A 15,733-nucleotide genomic window follows, 5' to 3' on the forward strand; every position below is an offset into this window, starting at 1 on the left:
TCGTATGAAGAATTTGAAATTACCATATAAATGAAAAGATTCGAAATATGATTGTACGTTTTCTCGGGATAATTGTTTGATTGTTATCGATTTGATTGGGAAGGATACCGTGAACTGCCCTTCATTGCACTGCTCATTTCTTCTTCGTTTTTTTGTAGTTTATACTCTGGAATCATAGTAGAGACAACAGTGCTGTTCGTTCAGTCGTTGATTCCGAATGAGTTTGGCGAAGGACATGGCATTTTTGAGTCAGTTCCAGTGCGAAAGCTACTGAATTGCTACATTCAATTTCAGTTCGAATACGGTTACGAGTACATAGTTCATTGTACATAGAGGTTCGACGAGTGGAAATAACAAACTATGACGTATGACAGATCGTCAATCCAGTTCAAAGTGCATTGTTCTATATTTTCTCTCCGTTTCGTATCCAAGTCTAACTGATACATTTGCACACACACACACACACACAAAATCCCTACCTAATTTCATATCCCTATCATTGCTAGCAGAGAATTGGACGTCCTTGTTTGCTCGTTCACGCTCTCCGTATTACGTGCACTTTGTCGCGCGAAAAAGCACATACACACTTCTCTATCCAGTGAACGAGAGTCGCACGCAGAGAAAATACTTCCCCTATTCATGAACTAGGCTTCTGTCGTATATAAGGCAAACGTTAGACGTGGATAACTCAACATTCCATTATCGTCGCTCAGCCGAAAAACAAGTTTTAATCTTAAAAACAGAGATACGACAGCCGGAAGTCTGAGGATAAAACACTTTGAAATTTTGATCGTTGAGTGTGAACAAACAGTGAGCGGATTAAGTGTTGGTGTGATTTCGTGAGAAAAAAAGAACTTTGGATGGTCACAAAAAAACCGTTGAAAATTAACGGTGAAATAAAAAATTAAAAATTGTTAGCAAGCAAATTTGAAGAAAAAAAAAACATTAAAATCAACAACAAAAAAAGTCATGGAAGAGCCACGAGTAATTTTCATCGAAATCCCAACGATGAATAAATCTAGAAGTGTATCGCCTATATCACCATCGATGTATCGTGAGAAAAATACGGGATTTTTCGACATGCTTAGCCGTCGTTTTGGCCGTCGATCACATGACGAATTATATTTTTCCCATAACGGTGAAGAGGATACACGAAGCTCATCCACCGAATCATCTTCATCGACATCAGCCCATCCGTTGGCTACACGCAATGATGGTTCAAACAAACCACGCGATCAAATCACCGCATCAAACAAGCAACGGCACTACATTCAAAATTGTGCGTGTGAATTCGGTCAAAATTGCGAGTCACACAGTTCAAGTGATTCAAGCAGTGATTCCGTTGAACAAACACCAAATGGATTGCATGCACATCGTCGATCAACGTCATCGATTCGTCAAGCAATCGAGAATCTCTCAATTTCCACGCGCTCATTGTCATGCAGCAGCACTGGAAAGGACCAAAAAGTCAAGAAGAACAAAAAACCATCGCCACAACCCAAGTGCATACTGCGTCAGCCGATATCTTATACATACTTGAAGGGAATGTCTGGCCTGCCAACACAACGAGTGCCAAAATCATCCGTATGCTGCCATTATCCAACACATCGATAAACATGGTTGGAGCGATTGATATATTCAAAATGATTCTTCATTTTAAAACCAATAATTAATAATCGAACTTTATCACGCGAATCGATCGCAACTTCCAATTGAGCATTTTCGGGACTTGCTGCGCCACTATCGATATCTTCAACAATCCTTTCTCCACAAGTAATAAACGAACAGACTAGGTATTACCGTCACTTGTATCATTTCGAATTTCAACAGACAAAAAAAGACATTGCCATTCGAGCTCCTCTTAAGTCAATGTTCATATGAGTGCTGCTGCTAGAAACACCATCATTAGCCAGAATCGTGTACGGATAAGATATGTTCATATGAACGTAAACACTTTTAGTGATGCAGCCTCGTTTACACTTTATTGCATATACACATATAGATTATATAGAATTTATTGCGTTTGTGCATTCGCTCATGCAGCTCGAAAATGCTGCAACGGAATGCACGATGATAATGATGATGCAATGCGATTTTCATCATCAATTCTACGAATGAAAATCATCAATCCTTGAGAAATGCTAATTTATCTTACCGATTGGGTAGCTCAGTTATTATTTTAAGAATCCAAAAAGTATATGATTTCATTTTTCCACAATGTCATTTCCACATTTGCATTCATATTAGGCAAACGTGAATTCCAATTTACTTCATTATTATTGCTAAGACATACACATAGACACAGCCAATGCATTTGAGTTTAAATCCTCCGCCATGTTGTCACAACAACATAGAACATTATCACTTTTAATCGTTTAATTCAATTTTTATCGCTTGTAAATAATTCATAAAGTCATTATAGAAAAAAGTTGAAAACAAAAGAAGAAAATCCAACAGAACAAACAAAAACTATTACAGAAAAAAAATGTCGTGATTTTTTTTTACAAAGACTGTAACTGATGCATTTGCACTAAATTTGATACAATTCAAATCGGACTCAGAAATAATAATGATATGTAATTGGCTCTTTTTCCAATTGGTCGGCATTGTTAAGAAATTGGAATGTTTGTGTCAGACAAGGAAACATACAGAACAAAACAAAAAATGTTTTAAATATAAGTGAATTGAGGTACTGTGCCTTTCTTGATTTTTCGGTAAAAAAATCGACATGGATTAGATTTTATCAATTATGAGAATTAACCTGGAAAACCAGCCAGATTATGGACAAACAGAAAATTTGTTGGAACTTGCTAATGAATTTAAACACACCCCAAAAAATGATAATGATAATGATGATGATGATGAAAACCAAGTCTTTTCGATGTGTCTTTTAACTAATATTTAGTTGAACAAAAACGGAAAACCGTTTAGTGTTGTCCATATCGAAATTTGAATTTCACATGGCCAACATCGAATTAGTTCTGAATTTTAATTTGCATTTCCATTTGAAGAATCTATGTTTCGTGTTTTGGCTCCATTGTTAGTTTTATCAATGTTGGAGAATGCATCCAATGCATTGCGGATGAACAAAGAGAGAAATAAAAATCAGGTCACAAGCGTTCGCAGAGTCATCGAACGTGGAATTGATCAATGCAAGCCGTTAGACTCATACATACATACATACATGTTACTAGCCACTGAATACTTAACCACATAAATATTTCGGAATGAAAAAAGATAATAAAAAGAAGAACAGAAAACCAGAGGAAACTTAAACTTATGCAGTTTTTGAATAATATGTTACTTAATATCCAATTAACTTTAAAATCAAGAAATGTCTATAAATGTCAATATGAAATCTGTATAAAAACCAAATTATTCTACCTTCGAAACTTTAGTCAAAATATCACAACCCAAAACAAACAAACGGCAACAAAATTCATGGAAAATGACGAACATTTTATCTCAGTAATCGGTTACCATTCAAAATAAATCATTTGATTTGCATTTAGCACACATGCTATTTCAATTAATTGTGCACCAAAGATACATGTATGTGAAAAAAACATCACTAGTCTTTTTAGTAAACATTTAAAATATGATGTACAATTGATTAATCTATTATTGAATTATTTAGAACATTTATCAGAAAATGGTAGATTGATGGTCTACCAATTCAAACAGAGAAAAAGTAATCAGTTTTGGATTTAAAACAGAAATTAAAAGAAAAACTAAGCAAAAATATAGAAGAATTCATTAAAACTATTTAACAATGTCTGTTTTGTATTTCTTTTGTAAATACATGAGAAAAAATGGGGAAATTCATTGACATTTGAGCTAGGCACTTGGTCATCAAGTTGATATCAACCGTATGAACATCATCAATGAATATCATGGAATATTTTCCGTGCACCCAATCATTTATCAAATTGTAGAAGGTAGAACCAATCAAAAGAATATTATTAAAATCAACCTCATTTCGAATTACCAACACAAACACACACACAAACCGAAGTTCAGCAGATCCACATATATAGCATTGAAATCTTTATACAGATCACAGGAAAAAAAATCAAACCTCTATATATGACCAACAATTTTGAATATATTCAATCGAATCAAATGTTGCATTTAAACGAGCACGACACAAATATCAGAACAACCAATTCGAAAGGTGTCAAAATGTCCAATTTTGGGGGACAAATTTGAAAATTTCGTACTTGATGACGTCACAACTGGAGTTATGTCTTACTTATTTCCAATGAATGTGCCAAAATATATTCAATTGAACATCCACCTAAAATTGTATTCACTTACAGACACAATGCAGTGGCACACATGAATATATTGTATGGAAATAATGAACAGTTTTAACAAAAATTAATAATAATAATAATAATAATAATTTAAACAAACCAAAGTCTCATCATTACAATTGAAAATGTACTAATCTAGCCATAAACGGTTGTAATTGTAATCCCAATTGCTAAATAAACATCTAAATGAAAGAAAATAGTCCATCTGTCGTTTGTCTCTGTTTATTTATAAAGTGCATGAGATACGTTTCAGAGATTAGTCACAAATAACGGTGTTAATTTGTGCAGAGAGAAATCGATGAATGCCAGACCTTGCCGACTTATTCATCTCATAGCCTTTTTTTCAATCCTTCAATGAATCATTGTCTGTGTGTCGGCATTGCATTGCACATATGCAAGACGTCATACAATGTCATAGCAAGCTGTATGGATATGTAACATGAAAAGAACCTTGGATTTCATAAAATGTGCCTGTATTCATCCCCCAAAAGCACATAAATGTTCATTGCAAATGATGACGACAATTTTGGCCAAATATCTCAAACGTTATATTTCAAATCATGGATAAAGAATAATGCAAAGCAATACATGGAATCAACAAAAAAACAGCAGCAGCAGCAAAGTGCAGAGAGGTCATGGCATGGCAAAGAACCATTAAAAATTCAAAAACGACCAACAAACAGCATGACTTGATGGGTATGCAGAAATTTCATCAAATTTTCGGTCACTGGATGACATAAAGTTTTTCAGTATCTGCATTCAAAAGAAATTTGCTCCCTCTTCTCTCTTTCCGTGTCACATTAATGGATTGAAAACGAAGCATCCTCTATATTTAAAATCAAGTAAGAAGTACGCATTCAGGACAAATTGGAACTGTAAACTTTTATATAAAACTTGGCTCTTACAGTCACAAACAACAGCAAAACCGATCTATGATATGATGGTGGCTCAAATAAAATCGCACGATTTCGAATTTTCATTGATATTGCGATATTACATATCGTTCATAGATAAAAACGTTGTTTGTCTCTATATACGGGGACTTTTTGAGAAAGAGCGACAAAGATTATTTGCGGCATAGCAAAATCTCATGTAAACACTACCACACTCTTCCCCTCTTACAGCATCACTAGCACGCTCACACACATACACACACCCGTATATGTAAACATCCACCAAGGCACTACTCTTCTATGTTATCCCGGAATCCCGGTGCACATTTATTTATATAAACATTGAATCAAGTGGAATGGAACAGAAGAATGGTTTTCCACCAGTTCTCTGTGTGCTATTCATAAAATAAAAGTAGGCCTTGAATGACGTCATGTTGACGTCACAGGAAAATGTGTCAAAACTGGGTCACAGACATAGAGACAATGCATTTAATATGCTGCGCACATTCAGAATTAGGTCTCTCAATGAAATATTGTACGTAGTAGTAAAATAAGACCAACAACAGAACATTACCGCACCGAGTATACGACAGTACGAGTAATACGTACGAATGGACGATTGCAATAAAAGCGTATCAGAGTATTCACTTACGCCACTGAAATACACATATACGTAGTGATGGCTCGAGTTGGTTCATGAATTTCTGTTATTTTCTTCTCCTTCTCTTATTTCTCATGCCCACGGACATGAGATAATAAAAGGAATAGAATCAACAAATGTCGAATTACTCTTCTCTCTCTCTACTGTTTCCCTTTATTTCTATGGAATAGATCACGGATTGACGAAAATTCGAACCCATTTTATTGAAATTATTTGTTTTTTTTTTCGAGAACACAGATTTACTCTTATTTTTCGTTATATTTGAAAGTGCAAAGAACTACTGGAGTAAACTAACAAATCATATAAATTAATCATGTAGACCAATGAATTGGCAGTTGATGGGATTTTCGTTATGCTTATGGTATTGCAAGTCGCAACCGCGGTACAGTCAATTCAATCTCAAGACAGCATACTCGGAATAAATCAAACTGAATTTTGTTATAACTTCACCATCTTATTAATTGATTATATATTTTGTTGCATGATCTATAACGTTTTAACAACAAATTTTTTTTGTTTTCAAGTTTCAACGGCTCACAATTTGTTACTAGAAATCAGTAATAGCTTGTAGGGATTGTTTCCATTGAAATTGTTTTGGACTCTCTATACAAAGGAAAGAAACCAAAATTTGCTAGAAAAATATAATCATTTGCTAAAAATGCGGATTCAATGAAAGTTGCATGGGAAATATCTATTGACTAGATCGAGAGGAGAGTATGTGAAAAAATTCTAATATATTTTGAAAGAGGAGAGTATGTTTTCTAATGATTTTGTTGGCGTTGAAGTAGAGTATGTTGTAGTACCGTCTAGCCTCTGCGGTCTTCACGGTTTTCGCGCAACTGATAGGAGATAACAACATGGTGTCTTCGGCAAAGTTGTAGTACTTGAGGTCTTCTATAACATTGCTGAAAACATCTATCTCTTATCTCTTATCAGTTGCGCGTAAATCGCGTACATAAAAAAGCAAATTTTATATAGAACTTTTTTTTTCTTATCATTTTTCGCGCTTTTCGCGGAACTGATAAGAGATAACTAACTTCAGCAATGTTATAGAAGACCTCGAGTGCTACAACTTTGCCGAAGATACCAAGTTGTTATCTCTTATCAGTTCCGCAGAAACTGTGGAAAACCGCGAGGACCCGCCAAAAATGAACATACTCGCCTTTAACCATTTTTGAGTCGAAAGAAACTTACTCTTCTCTTTCATAACAAAGTCAGATGAACTTACTCTCCTCCCGATCTAGTCAATAGATATGATCGCTTTTAAAAAATGCATGTATTTGCTTAGCCTTAACGAATATAACGGATACATTGGTGCATTGCATCGAATTGATGAATCTGTGTGTCACAGCAGAGTAAGAGGGGAGGAGGAGAGAGGGACAGAGCGAGTAAACAGAGAATCAAGTTGAAATCGCGATGACTCGAATAATTGTGCAGCTCAATAAGCACGTCATAAATTCAGGCCATTTTATGTTTAAAAAAAACTCAACAAGTGCAGTAAATGGAGGCCAAACACTTCGTCATCATTTTAACATCACTACAAACTATTGCATGGAATATACGGCACCAAAGAGCGCTCCTATGTACACTCACGTCGTTTACATATATACGAATGCACATACACACACTCACACCGTGTTGTTTATTACTGGGTCAAATGTGTATAACTTCTCTATCCTGTGTTCAAAACGGTTTTCATCTCTCTTCGTCCGCGTAGATGCTTTGCACTGTTATTGAATCAACAATATTGATGGAACTTACGAGTTTCATTATGGCCATGGCTATGGAACAATGATGGATAACTTTTGGTGACGTTAAACTTTCATTTATCGAACATTGCAGAGCCCTCAATCGTTTTCGATGCATTTGCCTATTGCATTTGTTGTCATTTTGACACGGTTAATTTTGTCAAATTTTTCAATTTGCTTTTTCTGCCTTCACAATCGTGCTGGTTCAATTTTCTGCAAAATGAATTTCATTGAATATTTTTTACTCTGAAATTTTTGGTGATACATTTTTTTTTAAATGAATGAATGAAATGAAGCTTCCGTCATTTTTATTCATTTAACACATTTTATTTTGCATCCAATGAAAAGTTTTTCGAAAAATTACCTTCACTTTAATTGAGTGTATAGAGTTTTGGGATGTGGAAAAAAAAATGCAGAAATTACGTCAAATTGTGATTTCGTAGATGTTTCCTAATTTATTACATTGAAAAATCCCTAAAAGAGACAAATACATAGGCATGCCTATGTACTTTGTGCATTCATTAGTTATCTCGATGGAAAAATTGCACGTATGCAGTTTTTCTGTTTTAAGCAGCGTTATGTTCGAAAGCGCATCCGTTCGAACACAATAAACAGAGCAGCAGAACTGCATACGTGTTGGGCGTGTAAATGTGTGAATATGTGTGTATGCTTGCGCGAATTATGTTTGTGTTAAAGTTCATTGAACTAGGCAGATTGCGTCAAAAGGATGACCGTGCATAGTAGTAGCAGCACGGCATAAATAGCTCCAATCAGTTTTCATTCTATCGGAAATTGTGGAAAAGAGACAGAGATATTGGCGCAGGCGAGAAAGAGAGTTTGAATCCAATAAAATGGATACCGGATGCAGGATGCATAATGCATTTTTCACTTGTATACGTATGAACTATGACGATTAGTGAACAAAAATGTATGCTTGGATCGAGCATTGCTTGATGCGCACAACATTAGTGTTTGTGTAAGCAGGATATGGCGAAGAAAATACCATAGGCTCAATAAGAAAACTACAAACAAAGAAGCAATAAAACTTTAGATTTCATCGGAAATTTTTCAATTTCTTTCGTTCAGGCGTATATTTTCTCTTTGCATGATGATAACTGCTTTGCATCGAAGGGATATTTCTGGCGTTCTTCAATTTTTCCACTAATTTTATAACCCTACGAAGGCAGTCACCTCGTAGCAATATCAATAAAAATGGAAAATATTTCCATGATTTTCCAGAAAGAGAAATGAAAGGAGTGGAAAACTTATTCTGTCTCTGAGTAAATCTCAAGTGTATTACACCTACTGTGAAATATACCGACCCTTAATCGAATATGTCGTTGAACCAGTCATGCATTCCATTTCGATCAATACTTATCGTTTTTTTGTTTGTCAAAGAGCTAAAATTTACTACAGCCACAGCGGTGTCGTTGGCTCGTTGCTCCTTTTTTTCTAATGCTCGTTTTCGCTATAAATGTGTACTCATTTGGGTACAAATTCTCGTGCAAAATTTCAATTAATCCATATTTGACCCATACTTTTGGGACCATTACACTGTAGTTACCTTTCAACCGCATTCGATGAATAAACGGTCAGTATCCGAGCGAATCGGTCATTATACGGAATTGAATAGTGTCGCCAAACTCAGTAACATATTTAAAAATTAAATTCTTTGAATGATTTCTGGCATTTTCGAATTGACTCGAATTAACCGACTGAAATCGTTCGAAACAATCGGCTAGGCTTTTGTTGTGTGAAAACGCGTTTGCCATATTTTCAATTAGCTGAATTAGTTCCGCATGCACAGAATGATAGAAACAGCGTAGCACGTGATTACTCAAATATATACACCGAATGGTGCTTTTGATCAAACGACAAAACAATTTTCTTCAGTCACACTTATATGCATTCAATAATCTAAAGCATTCAACGTGAGCACAACGCCTTCTTTCATCTCCAACAAAACTGTTTTATCAATTTTTTTTCTTTACCACCCTCATGACATAGTGATTCGTGTTCGCCTTTTTCTGTATATCGCCGTTACATGCTGTATAGGATACACGCTTTCACCCGCAGCGGCTCCGTATTCTTGGAGTGAGGAGTTGCGAGATTAATACCGTGAAATAAGTGTTTGCTCGGCCTTCCTTTTTTTCATTTTTCGTTTGTTATTTTTTCTGCGTTTTTGTGATGCGCTTTCTTTGAAAAGAAAAAAAAATCAAAACAAATAAAATAAAACAATAGAAGGAGTTTCAAAAACGTGAAAAAATTCATTATATTCCAATTTTCAATGTCGCTCGCCATTCGATAAAAAAGTTTCTGTTGTTTTGTTTCATAAAAATTTCATGAAAATGGTTTCAGAAACATCGATTCAGTCATTTAATCTCTCATTCTCTTAGATTGATATTGAAAACCATATCATGTCGTCAAAACATGATCACTTTTTTCACGTGATACATGTTTTTCTGTTTTCTTTTCCAATTGAAAAAAAAAGCATAATTTATTGAAAAATTTCCATTTCAGTTCCATTGTGTTGTCGAAAAAATTTGAATAACCCGTTCATGTTTACTAAGATCGCGGTTCACGCTCAATTGTCGCTACCTAGCATGGATCTTGGAAAAATGTGAAGCATACGTTACGTTGACAATCATCAGTGCAACGGTGTATTTTTCACGTGTATTGCAATAATTATCAAAGTTTTCCATTCTCTGACTGAAGTGCATTTTGAACAATTGCAAACAGCATTACGCCAAAATGCTTGCGACACAGAAAGCGAAAAAAAACGCGGAACGAAGTTCTGCAACTGCAAATCACGTTTTCATCACTCGCATCGAACTCCTACGATATTCCGATTGCTTTTTTTCCACTTATTTAAGCTTAACTTTGCCATTATTAAAAACCTACGACGGTTCAGATGTCAGCCAATTGCTTTGGTGTTGCTTTATTTGTTTTGAATTCGATTCATCGAATGTATGCCGAATCGCACGTTCATGTTCATGTAATACGTTCCTTTTGTCAATTCATAAATATGTCTCTCGCAACGTGCACAAGTCAAATAAACAAAATCGAAATGTGTGATAAAAACACATTTTCAGAATATTATCGCGGAATTTCTCTTTGTAATGCCACCACGTGAAAGTAAATATATGAATTTGTAATATGTCGAACCAGTTTCATCGGGAACATTCATTTGTGTCCTCCTAATCGCAAAAAAATAGCGAATACAAGCCGATATTGTTCATTACACATCGCACACAGAACGAAGTGAATGTACATATGAACAATTTTCCATAATTTAAACACTCGGGCTGTTTATCACCAATAATCATTGAGAACTAAAAAGTCATTTGTCACGATTTGCTCAATTCACATTTGACCTACTGATAGAAAATATCATATCAGGCACGTTTGCTCTTTGAACGACCACACCTAATCTTTCAAATGATAACAAATATGATGTGTGATCGTCGAATCGAAATATTTACATCGTTTGCTTGATAAATGACGGCAATGTTTTTTTTTCCGAGAAGAAGATGTTCGGGGCTTTCGCTCTTTGCTTTTCATCATCAAATAATATTGCCTAGCTTGACACAAATCTACACAAATCAATTTAGTTTAAAATTAACAAAATTGACTTCAATTCTAATCCATTCCTTTTATTTCTCGGTCATTTGGAGGGAAATCACTGAGATTTAACGTCAATCAAAATTCAAATTGCAGCATAGATTTGGTGGAATCAGTGAAACAATTCCGATTCTTCAAAACAGTTCGTAACAAATCATTAATTTACAAAGTGTTAGCTTGATGAAGTTTACACAGTCAAGTTGCAACTTGATATTCAGTTATATTCAATTTCAAGTATACAAAGACAAGTTCATTGTTCAGTGTCTGGGGCAGAATGAAATTAATTAATACTTCCAATTAAAAGGTTATACGTCACATAAGCGTTAAATTGAAAATATTTCAATTGAAACTGCTTACAACCGCATGACGAATATCACTTGAGTCGTAAGCCCCGAGGGAACCAAACTATTTTTGATAAGCATTCAACATGTCATCGCTCGCGTCGAATGTTGTATTCCACACCAAAAGTTTCATTCATATAGCGTTGAGTCAAACGATCACCGGACAAAGAAATTTAGGTACTTTAACTGACCTGAATCTAAGAAATAATTGTTACGATAGAGATTGAGAGAGAGAGAGAGAGATTAAGTGATGGAAGAGAAAAAAATTGTATTTGCTACACTTTGCGTCACAATAATTTCATAATAATTTGTGTGAGGCAAAAATAAATGGGATTGAATACAAAAGTGAAGTATTCATGTTCAGCAGAAAAGATAGGACAATTTTTTCGCATAGTTAGCGGAGAAAAAAAACTTGTACAAATCTATTCAATTCAAGTGGACTTGATTGAGCAAGATAACGTAGTGCATCACAATTGGATAGTCCATTTTTATTGAGACACAAATTATAACAGCTTGACCGTTTTATTCGTTCAAGCGTTTGGACTCTATCTCGATTCTCAAATTGGACATTGAATACAGAGAGAGAAAGAGGAACAAACACGAAAATCGTACAACAGAAAATTACGGAGCGGTGACGTGACGTCCAAGTGGATACTGAATAATTTCTTCCAATTAAAAACTCAACTGAATTCAAAATGTCAAGACTCCGATTGTGCACAATTTTTTTACTCAGCATCGTATCAAATTATATTGGCATTGTTAGTTCGGTTAGTCGGTTTGACGATAAAACGGACACACCAATAATTGGTGTACTTGCCCAGGAGATATCATGGCGTTTAGATCAGATATGGCCAGGGGTTTACGAGAGTTATATAGCCGCATCGTACATCAAATTTGTTGAGGGTGGAGGAGCTCGCACGGTACCCATATGGTAATTGCTTAATGTATATCAATCAAACTGTGTACATCACCCGAAAATTACTTCTATCAACTATTTGATTTGTGTACGATTTATTGTAGGATCGGCAAACCGAGATCATACTATGAGACCGTGCTGAAAAAATTGAATGGGTATGAAAAAAAAAGAGTTTTTGTTTGTGGCTGTGATGGAACCGGCTTCTCATTTTCATTTCACACGAAGTTCATTTTCGTTGTTTATTTTTTCGTTTCATTTAGAGTGCTATTGCCCGGTGGGGGGACCTGGTTCAATCAAAGTCATGGCTATGCAGTGGCTGGATCACACATTTATGACATTGCACAAGAAATGAATGACAATGGCATATATTTTCCATTGTTTGGGACATGTCTCGGTTTTGAGCTATTGTTATACGTGTCGAACGAAAATCAAGAGTATCGCACCTATTGTTCATCTCAGAAGCAGTCACTACCGTTGGATTTCAACAAAGGTGAGAACAACGACTCATATACTAAAATTGATGTCGTTTAATTTTGTATAATTCGCACACAGATTTCCAAAATAGTCGCCTGTTTGGCACAGCACCTGAATCAATCATTGATATTTTGAAAAACGAAGCGGTCACACCGAATTTTCATTCCTATTGCGTCACAAAAGAGGTAATTCCATGTGGTTATCTGGTTTTTTTGTTTCAAAAACCTACGATTTATTTATGATTCATTCAATGGTAAAAGTAACACATGACCAGCGATCGATAAGATTGCAAATATTAGGTATACAATGTAATCGAAATTTATCGCAAAATCGAAACATCCAAAACTCTCTAAACTGATAGAACAATCATTTCAAAATTATCAACAGTTTATTCTTCTATGGTTCTTTTGAAAAAAACCCTAATCTATTCCAATTTTATTTTGTCAAACAATTGAACAGAACATGACGCAATTTGGCTTAGACAAGAAATGGGATACGCTTTCAACTAATCGAGATTTCAAAGGTTTAGAATTCATTTCAACCATTGAACATAAACGGTAGTTCAATTTATAATCATTTAACAAATTAATCAACGATAATTGGCTATTGTTTCCTCATGCTATAGTTATCCATTTTATGGTGTTCAATTTCACCCTGAGAAAGTTCTTTACGAATGGATTCGTAATCGTAACATTTCACACACGGAAGGTGCTGTTGCAAGTGCACAATATTTTGCTCAATTTTTCGTCAACGAATGCCGCAAAAATGATAATCGATTCGATAGCATTGATGAAGAGAATCAAATGCTAATTTACAATTTTCCATGCACATTTACGGGCCGACTCAATTCCACATTCGAGCAAAGCTATCTATTCGAACGGGATATAGACTATGGCAGAGGCAACGGTGAAAATGAAGATATTACAGTTGTTTTGGTTTGAATTAACTCTCACTGTTTCATTTGGATGCAAAACAGATATTTTTTATACAATATTAAGCATGAGATTTAATGGAATGTATGGCTTGCATACTACTTTTCTATTCCCGAATAATTGTCAAGTTGATTCTATTGATATGACATATTCTAGTACCAATTGGTTCCCTTAAAATATTATACCTACCAAATAGAATGCCACTGGCGAACAAACGCTGTATGGTCCAGAATTATAATAATAAAAACCATTTGCAGACATTCTATATATTCGTTTTTCAATCAGGCGTGTTGCGACAAACTATAGTGTGATGCATGACTTTATTTGAAAAATAAAAAATTAATTCCGATCAATTTTGGCCAAAGGATGTTTACCTAGGCATAGTTTTTTTTAGAAAAAATAATATAGCAATTCTGTTAAAAACATACTGTTTTTGTACGTACTTTCAAAAAATCCTGAATAAATAAATTTTGTTTACCACCCGATGAACATATGCATATGTATATTTTGGTAGAGTGTTTAACTTTTTTATAGCTCAATTTCATTCGTACGTATCAACATATTCATCATTCACATTCGATGAGCGACTTCAGACGGATTTTCAGACAAAAAAAATATTCGATTCATTTTTCAAAATTCAATGGTTTATTTTCTGCGATTCATCTCGTCCAAATACAACTGAATGTGATACGTGATTTTTCGCACATATCCAAATATTTTGTACACATGAGCCATCTAGTTGTAAGTTTTTGATCAAAATTCCAGAATCCTTGAAGCTTTTATGGAAAGCTGCTTTTCAAAAAGTGAATTGGAAAATCCATGGGACATTTTCTTTTGACGTTTTTGAAAAAGTTCATTCAAACATAAAATCAGAAGGAGCTTGAACAGATGCCAGAGAAAGCTTTTGAACTTTTGAGCTTTTCTTACACTTAAAAAAAGCACTTTAACTATTGATTGTTCGTTAATTTTTGGAGTTTTATTCTTCAAATTGTTGGGAGAAGAGTAAATATTGAAAAATTGACTTGATTTGATTTTCAAGTGCGGAGTTTATTTTGATAAAAACATCAACGCTCCATAATTTACTAATTATTCTATATAAAAAAAAATCACAACAAAACAAGTGACCGCTAAGTTGTCAGACATCAAACTCTTTGCATACATTTACGTAAAAAGTAAGCCACCAAAAAGAAATGTATTGGCGATTAAATAAATTCAACGACTCAAATTAACGAATTTGTCGTTGAGTTCAAATTACAATCGACATTTTAGGACCAAAGTAAAAATTGTTAGCCATAAAATATATACGAACTGTCCTTCAGCATGAAACATATTTGTAAATGTGAACTAGATTTCTTTTGGTCGCGAGAGCGGAGCGCCCGCCCGACTATGTGTGTGTATTATTTCATCAACAAAAAAGAAAGCGAAGCTCATTTTTACCAGGACCTTGAAGGTGAAATGTGTTTGCGCAATTGTTTAGAAATTGGTAAGAATTAGAAATTCGACCAAAAGCAAGAAAACAAAGGAAAAAACGCTTGAAAATTCAATTCAATTCTATTCAATTTGTGAACGTATGCGGAAAGGAAGTTTTCAAGTACGCATATATAATGAGAATGGAATCATTTTCACAAAAGGCAACACAACAATGGTACACAAGAAACTGTGTCGTTGAGAAAAAAAATGGGATTAGTCGAAACCGCGTGTTTTTTAAGCGAATCATTTTTGTGTTCCTAGTTAGAGAAAGAAGACATAATGTCTCCTGCAATGTTTTAGAACATTACAAGATCTTCATCTTTGCTCCAGATACTTGCCTTATATTTCGTACCAGAAACAC

At 34.7% G+C, this 15,733-nt stretch overlaps 2 protein-coding genes across 3 annotated transcripts; both read left to right on the forward strand.

Annotated features, from left to right (window-relative positions):
• Positions 1 to 765: 765 nt before the first annotated feature.
• Positions 766 to 2,104, forward strand: LOC129579053 (uncharacterized). The gene has a single exon (XM_055468570.1). The coding sequence runs from the start codon at positions 970 to 972 to the stop codon at positions 1,612 to 1,614; it is 645 nt and encodes a 214-aa protein (XP_055324545.1). The 5' UTR covers positions 766 to 969; the 3' UTR covers positions 1,615 to 2,104.
• A 7,424-nt stretch (positions 2,105 to 9,528) lies between these two features.
• LOC129579054 (gamma-glutamyl hydrolase-like) lies at positions 9,529 to 14,167 on the forward strand. 2 transcript variants are annotated; one of them, XM_055468572.1, is made up of 7 exons: positions 11,565 to 11,757; positions 12,116 to 12,511; positions 12,601 to 12,651; positions 12,757 to 12,986; positions 13,049 to 13,155; positions 13,430 to 13,527; positions 13,596 to 14,167. In XM_055468572.1, the coding sequence occupies exons 2-7, from the start codon at positions 12,276 to 12,278 to the stop codon at positions 13,909 to 13,911; spliced, it is 1,038 nt and encodes a 345-aa protein (XP_055324547.1). In that variant the 5' UTR covers positions 11,565 to 11,757; positions 12,116 to 12,275; the 3' UTR covers positions 13,912 to 14,167. The 2 variants fall into 2 exon arrangements, with proteins under 2 accessions (XP_055324546.1, XP_055324547.1); XM_055468571.1 differs by having other exon boundaries at positions 9,529 to 12,511.
• Positions 14,168 to 15,733: the final 1,566 nt, after the last annotated feature.

Source organism: Sitodiplosis mosellana, unplaced genomic scaffold, assembly GCF_009176505.1.
Source record: "Sitodiplosis mosellana isolate CC-2019 unplaced genomic scaffold, AAFC_SMos_1.0 Smas_scaffold_6226, whole genome shotgun sequence".
In the NCBI taxonomy this organism is placed as follows: Eukaryota; Metazoa; Arthropoda; class Insecta; order Diptera; family Cecidomyiidae; genus Sitodiplosis; species Sitodiplosis mosellana.

Bases quoted from the DNA above. Each gene is read 5' to 3' on its own strand.
- LOC129579053 (XM_055468570.1), top strand. From the start codon at position 970: ATGGAAGAGCCACGAGTAATTTTCATCGAAATCCCAACGATGAATAAA.
- LOC129579054 (XM_055468571.1), top strand. From the start codon at position 12,276: ATGTCAAGACTCCGATTGTGCACAATTTTTTTACTCAGCATCGTATCA. The intron at 12,987-13,048 runs GTGAGAACAACG...ATTCGCACACAG, and splicing joins ACCGTTGGATTTCAACAAAG to ATTTCCAAAATAGTCGCCTG. The intron at 13,156-13,429 runs GTAATTCCATGT...ACAATTGAACAG, and splicing joins CCTATTGCGTCACAAAAGAG to AACATGACGCAATTTGGCTT.